This window comes from Coptis chinensis, chromosome 9, assembly GCF_015680905.1.
Source record: "Coptis chinensis isolate HL-2020 chromosome 9, ASM1568090v1, whole genome shotgun sequence".
NCBI classification, from domain to species: Eukaryota; Viridiplantae; Streptophyta; class Magnoliopsida; order Ranunculales; family Ranunculaceae; genus Coptis; species Coptis chinensis.
Window position 1 is genome coordinate 47040630 of NC_141464.1, and position 7641 is coordinate 47048270.

A 7641-nucleotide genomic window follows, 5' to 3' on the forward strand; every position below is an offset into this window, starting at 1 on the left:
AATTCATACTGGTAATTTTTCAGTTGGATGGTTTACTAAATCCGCTAACACGCTACTCCCTGAAAATCAAGAAAAGCAAACACGCCACCAGCTTAGCAGACTGGCTCAGTGGTCAGTGCACACCATCAATGGTTTAGAGATTTGTGAGATTTGTGTACGCACATCCTCGTGCAAAACCATAGTGTGCACTAAGCTGTGACTATTGTAATCTTGTATTAACAGCTAAACTGGCAAAAGGTATGGGTCATAATTAATCAAGAAATGAGGCTCAGTCCCTTGGTTCCAACTCGGTTGAGTATAAACTCCCTCCCATCGACCCATATCACATAACCTCCCTATTATTTAGGTCTCGTTAAATAATCTCTCTGTTTTCCAAAAAAGAGATAAAATCTGGTCTGTTTTTATTTCCCATTTTATCTTATTTTCTTTTTTTATCCTTTTGGGATTAAAAATTTCCCGATTATATATAAATGTATTTTTACATAATCATAATATATATATATATTATAAACTTATTTGCATAGTCATTGGAGCTATAAAAACTTAAATTTACATAGTAATTTTTGGGATTGAAAATTTTCCGACACTTGACAGAATATATGTAAATGTACTTTTACATAGTCATATATATGTAAAACTATATTTATATAGTAATTGGAGCTATGAAAACTTAAATTTACATAATAACTTTTGGGATTGAAAATTTTCCGACGACACCAGACAGAATATAAATTTAAATTTTTCTATGAAAAAAAATTTCATATGAAAATTTAAATTTAAATAGGTTAAGAAGACTGTGTAATTTTATATTGTCATATATAAATACAAATTTACATAGGATGACGTCAGCCCGGTTTGTCCTTAAGCCGAAATTATAAGTAAAGATTGATGACATCAGCTCGGTTTTCACAGGAGTATTTTGTTGATGTTATGTTTTAAATAATAAGGAGGTTTTATACATTTGTTCACTTATAGGGAGTTTTTGTGTGACCATTTAAGTACCAGGGAATTATGGCCCAAAACGCATGGATATCTGGATATATAAAAATTCACCTACCCTCAAGATCAATTGTATATTTTTCCAGTAGTAATTCTAGATACCATTGCATGTATATGAGGCAACGTAAGTGCAGTGCCCTGTAGGTTGTAACAATGACAGAAACCGATTGGCTAACGGATCTCATTCAATATTTAAGCAGGGTATGAAACTTATATTACATTGGCACTGAAGGTTAGTATTTCTCTTTATTAAAATGCCAGATCTACTTCAGATGAAGAATGATATTGTATTCTTTATAATGGATGAAGTACATGGTTTTAGATACTATTCGTCTTTGTCATATTGATCAACTGGAGATTGCTTAACACTAAATATTGATGATTAAGCTGCACTCAAGTGGGAAATTATTGTGAGTGTGAATTCCATTAACTTAAAATATATTCAAAACAAAAGTGGGAGCACTGAGATAACTTTTAGTAAATTATACATGTTTAACATGAATTGTGGTAGGAATTGGGATGAGTTGGTGGCCTGGAATGTAAAGCCACAAGCACTTACTAACTAGAGAGAGGATGTGCTCCAATAACAAAATTCTGAACTCTTGAGCCATTCACATTGCCTAGTAATGAAAGATGGAGATAGGCAGATAAAGTCAAAAAAGAGCAAAGAGAAAAAAGAAGGGCAAAAATCATTAAAAAAGGCTGTATATTGGCACATAGAAATTACCTAAACAAGATGAAAGCGTGTATGCCCGTTTAAGATTTATATCAATCACAGAACCAAGTAGATCTTTTCTAGGATTATGACTGAATGGAAAAACTGAAAAGGTTCATCCATATCAACTCTAAAATGAGATTATCAGCTGTACGAGTGCACCTTTCATGCAATTCTTTCGCACTCATGTAAAGCATGTTGAAGCTGTACATGAGTCTATCCATTTGTATATGAGTTCTATACAACCACAACACCTAAACAAAAACGACGTAGCTCTCTGCAATGAAAACACAGCATGTTACAGAGATCTGCCTGAAACACTCCTACTTTCAATAGAGAGATTTATAGCCTATTGTTGTGTTCTTAATGTAATCTGATAAAAATGCAACTGACAATATGTTTGGTCCATTAAAAGAAGACTACAGTACTTTCTTCCTTATCTATATCTCTTTTTCTTGCACCTGTCAGAGTCAATTTTCAATATGAAAATTTCAATCAGGATCTTAAGACCATTAGTAAATAGCTCACCAACTCATCTCCTCAGCCCAAAATCCTAAATAGACTGACAATGCAATGTGCATGGTCGGGTATTCAGGTTGTCGGATGGGAAATATGTTGACGCCAACGCTTGTGTTGTTTTTCTATTTGCTAGATTTAGCTTTTATATTATCTTTTGTTTATGTACTGTTTTAGGTATTGCAATAAGGGGTGGTCTGTCCCTACATATGATGCATGAAAGGGTTCCAACCCCCATTGATGGTTAGTTTTAATGGTAATTGACTAATTGGCTTATGGAAAAACTGACAATACAATAGCATTTCAGTATGAACTCAAAATCTATAACTAGAGTTGCAACTGAAGGGTTGGTCACATGTATACTTTTTCTACCTTTATACTGCCTTTTTCATTTCATTTGTTACTAAATCTTGGTACTTCCATTGTCCCCTACTTGTATTTGTTTACTGGAGAACGTGATGAAGTGTATCCACTTTCTTTTTAAGCATGGCTAGGCAATTGATGCCGAGTTGAAGAAAGGTCTTAAAATCGTAGCCTTCTCCACTTTTATTACATTGTAAGAGATCGTTGCTAATAATACTATTACAAGATATATCTGGATTAATAGATGATAATGATAACAAGGAGCTGACAAAAAGAATCACACTACTCAAGTTGGTGGTGGCTCGACATGTAAGAGACACTTGCTCTAACAAAGTACCATCTATATTTATTAGAAGATCCACCCTGATATTCAGTTTAGGAACTTCAGCAGTGTACTCCATTCAATTAGGATTACATACCACCTTTGTAGATGCCACAACATCTGGAAGTGATACTGTACCGCATGTCAAAATGACCCCTAAATCTAGTAAACACTCTTGTAAACTCATTCCGTCATTCCTACTTCAACCAGAACTGAACAAAGGATGTCATACTGTGTTCTACTTTCCATTCAAATTCAGTAGGTGAAAGGGGGAGACATGTAATTCCAGTAAAGAAAATACAAACACATAGAGTTGTAATTATGTAACCCACTAAACAAAACAATCCAGTAGAATACTTAAGAGCACGTACTGACATCTCAAAGACAAAAAATATATGCACTAAAATATATGAGCATGTGGTGGCCTTTCTTCTTCTCTTTTGTTAGAGATACTTGGACTGCAATGCAACTTCTTTTGAGCTTCGAAAAATATATGCACTAAAAACCTCTTCATCTAAAATACTTAACGATATTGAACAGACTGTTTTCCTGTATTAGTTAGAACCTGACCTGTTATATCAAGAGCACATTCAACTGCAACTCCTGTCGAACATGGATAAAACGTTTTGGAGGAGTTTATCTGTGCAGTCACATTAAAAGAGTACTAGCATGGGAGTCGGAGCAGCAAAACCCCATGTTTTCCTCCCCAGAGTGAATTGAAGGGGCTGGGATCAGTGGCTCCTAGCAAAAAGCACCACTTGTCACATGCACTGTTCTGCCAAAAAAAGAAAAACTCAACCATTCTGTATTACACTAATCACTACCAAAAATAATTTTTTTTGAATAATTATCTGATGACCAGAAATAATAATGTTTGGCACGGAGCACATATCCGGTTTCTCCAAATTATCGTGTAAGAAAATTTTGAAAAATTTGAACTTCACGATCGGTAATCCTCTTCTTCTTGGTCCTCAGCTGTACTTAGCTCATAGTCAGATATAATGTTCTGGTGATCGTCATCTTCTTGGTCCTCAGGTGTACTTTTCTTATACAAGCCTCTGCTCCTATTAAGGAACCCTATGTTCATCAAGGTTGCATAACTTTCCCTGATGGCCACCAAGGGATGCTTATTGAGTAGTTCCTGACGGTCATAAGCTTCTCTAAGAATGACTGTCTGGGTGGAGCATTTCTGGGAAATGTAAAAAATACCAGGATGGCGGCCAAACACCTTAGTAAATTTTTGCGGGAGGCCTAATGGTTTGCGAAGGTTGCTCATATTCCTGTGTTCTGTCTTCCTTTGTATCATAAGGTTGAGAAGTTCGTGAAAGACTCCAACAATCCTCTTCTCGAAAACATCTGTTCTAGAATCGAGATGGGATGCATCTGTATAAGGAGATGTATATGGAAGTCTCTGCCACTCTTCCAGCCATTTCATGCATTTTCTCTTTAGTCCAAAACCTCTAGTGAACCCAACTGGAAATGCCAACTGTTGATCACTCTTTCCATATATGGAAGCCAAAGCATTCTTCTGCAATTGGGAGATGGCAAGACACTCGTCCCAGTATATGAGTTTTAAGCCAATGCGATCATCAGGGAGACGAACGAATGAGAATAATTGGGAGTAACGGGGAATCAATGAGTGTTGGTAGTCATATGGCAAGCCCATGTCCCATTTCAACTGCTCAACTGTTTGCAAAGGAAGGATCCTCTCTCGCGTGAGCATCAGCAGCTTTTGAAGCCTTTGAACAAGATCAGTCTCATTTTTCTGGAAAATGTCAAACTCTTCCTGGTGAAGTCTAAGGGCTTCGTTTGTCAATTGGAACCAAGGGATACTACCTCCTTTAACATTGACAGGAATTTCATGGAAGAGTGTGGGATACCTCCGTATCAAGGCAGAGAGCTTGAGGTCTTCTGGCAGACCAAGCTGCCTGCGTTGCCTTGAGAGATGGTATATGGGGAGGCAATGGCTGGGAGCAGAGTAGATAGTGGAGACAAGGAGGCATACAGGTCTGAGATCTTTCTCCTGAGCAACCACAGCATCCAAAGCTCTGTCTTTTACCCATTTGAGCTTTATGTTCACCAAACTGGCCGTCTGTTGATACGCAAATGAGACCTGACAATGTTCGAGTTAGGTAGCTGTAACGCCCAGTTAACATCGATTCGATCCAAAACACACATCAATATCAGGATCATATGGAACCACAAATCCATAAACATATAAATCATTCAAAATAAACTACCCATGCAGACTCATAATCACTTTTCTTAGTTTCCTCTCTTCTTATCTTCGCTATAATAATAATAAGATAAACATTTTAGCTATGTCCTTAATTCTTGGTGTTTTCCATCAACCCCGTGTTCATGGAGCAGTATAACATAAATTTCACAAAAGATAAAAAAAAATAAAACCAGCCCATACCTTATTTCTTTCATGCCACCGAATCCTAACAAACATTCGGTCTAAACCACCAATTGCATTTCACCTCAAAAATAAACAAATTCCCATGAGTTATATAAACCACACTACATCATGCCACGATATTGCAATGCATTTACCGGAATCTGAAGAGTTGACACGATATTTCAATGGTATACCGATTTATATCTCGATTTGGGCCCGATCTAGAGCCCATATAGATGGATCCTACACTTTAAGCCCAAATAAGAAAACGCTGGCGAAGTGGGCTTTTCATTTGTTATTTTATTTTATTTTTTTTCGCTAAAACCACAAGGAGTACAATTAAAGTCTTTGTGCATCCACGTCTCCGGACCTACTCGCCCATTTTGCTAAGTCATGGGCATCACTATTGTAAATCTACTATCTACTATCTATATACTAAAGCAGAGACTTTTAAAGGAGGATTTTCTTTCTCCTATGTGGCACTCTAATACGAGAGTTAGTCTTTTCTCTATCATATGTGATATTCTAATATGAAAGATAATATTTTCTTTTTAGAGAGTTTGAGTGTATTTCTAATTCTTATATTTAGAGAATTTGAGTGTATTTCCAATTCTTATATATTTGATCAAATAAAAAAAAAATTGTTAAAAAATAGAATCAAACACTTTTAGTGTTCCAATTCTTATATATTTGATCAAATAAAAAAAATTGCTAAAAAATAGGTGATTTGTAGAAACTAATTCCCTATTACAAATCATAAAAAATTATATGATAAAACACCGACTTATTTCGAATATATCCTTAACACGGCCTCAAAAACATAGTTAAAAATAATTATACAAAAAATAACAACAAAATATATAATAGAAAAAAAAGGGCAAAACAATAATGACAAATATTTTAAAAAATATATAATATTGAATGAAACTAACGTCAAAAAATAATTAATGGGGAACCGAAAACTAGATGCAAATGCATCGAACTAACCTCAAATTATATTTAACGGGAAATTGGAAACTGGATGCAAATACAAGTATTAAACTAATCTTAAAAAATAATTAATAGAAAATCAGAATATGGATACAACTGCATTAAACTAACCTCAAAGAATAATTAACAGAAAATCAAAACTTGGATGCAAATACATCAAACTAACATAAAAAAATAATTGTCGGAAAATTAGAAATTGGATGCAAATGCATTAAGCTAACCCTCAAAGATTTAAATTAACAGAAAATCGAAAATTGGATGCAACTGCATTGAACTAACCTTAAAGAAAAATTAATTATAAATTGGAAACATAATGCAAATGCGTGGAACTAATCTAAAAAATAATTAACGGGATATCGGAAACCGGATGCAACTGCACTGAACTAATCTCAAAAAATAAACTGGATGCAAAATCTCAATAAATAATTAACGGGAAATCACAAATTGAATGCAAACTCATTGAACTAACCTTAAACAATAATTAACGAGAAATTGGAAACTGGATGCAATTGCATTGAACTGATCTCAAAAAATAAATAACAGGAATTGGAAATTGGATGTAATTGCATTGAACTAACCTCAAAATATAAATAGCGGAAAAATCAGAAACTGGATGCAAATGCATTGAACTAATCTCAAAACATAGTTGGGTTATATGTTGTGGGAATGTTTCGATAAGTACAGTTTTGCATTTAAAATGGTGTTTATCTTATCTCTTTCCGTATGATTGGGAACTCGTTGCTATTCAAGTAGCTTCAATATATATGAACTTTGCCTTATTAGGCAATCTCACAAAACTTCAATCAAACTTCTATTATTAAACAACAAAATGAAGTTGAAGAGTTTTATCAAAGGTGAGTTCTTTTTTTTTTAATGGAGAGTGAGGTTTTCACGTTATAAGAAATTTGGTTGAGTGATCAATATAATATTAATATATAATAGTTCTACATATTTGCAAATATTTTTCAGAATAATTAATATAACAACATCCGTTTGTAGATAATCTTTGAAAATTCCACATAGTGAGTTGATAAAACATAAAATGAATAGTTTACTTACGAAATGAACGATAAAACTCAAAACGTAAGTAAACTAAAACTATCTTATGTGTCTATATTTTATCAAAGATTTCTACTCTCAATCCTATGAGATATAGTGGAGTAGAGTGATTCGTTCCACTCCAAATCCTTCCGCATGCTGTGTTCTCTACGTATAAGTACTCTTAACTCTAAAGTCTAATGAGAGATTTACAAAGTGGCAACTAGACGACGATGCAACTACCCACAAGATGCAACTAGTCGACTATCAGAACAACTATGGGAATGCTACGTTGAT

At 34.5% G+C, this 7641-nt stretch overlaps 1 protein-coding gene across 1 annotated transcript; it reads right to left on the bottom strand.

Moving 5' to 3' along the window:
- Nucleotides 1–3736: 3736 nt before the first annotated feature.
- Nucleotides 3737–5420, bottom strand: LOC147476329 (Ubiquitin carboxyl-terminal hydrolase family protein). Its single transcript, XM_086583995.1, has 2 exons — nt 5335–5420; nt 3737–5028 (listed from the first exon to the last, which is right to left on the bottom strand). The coding sequence occupies exons 1-2, from the start codon at nt 5368–5370 to the stop codon at nt 3856–3858; spliced, it is 1209 nt and encodes a 402-aa protein (XP_086440121.1). The 5' UTR covers nt 5371–5420; the 3' UTR covers nt 3737–3855.
- Between the last annotated feature and the right edge of the window lie 2221 nt (nt 5421–7641).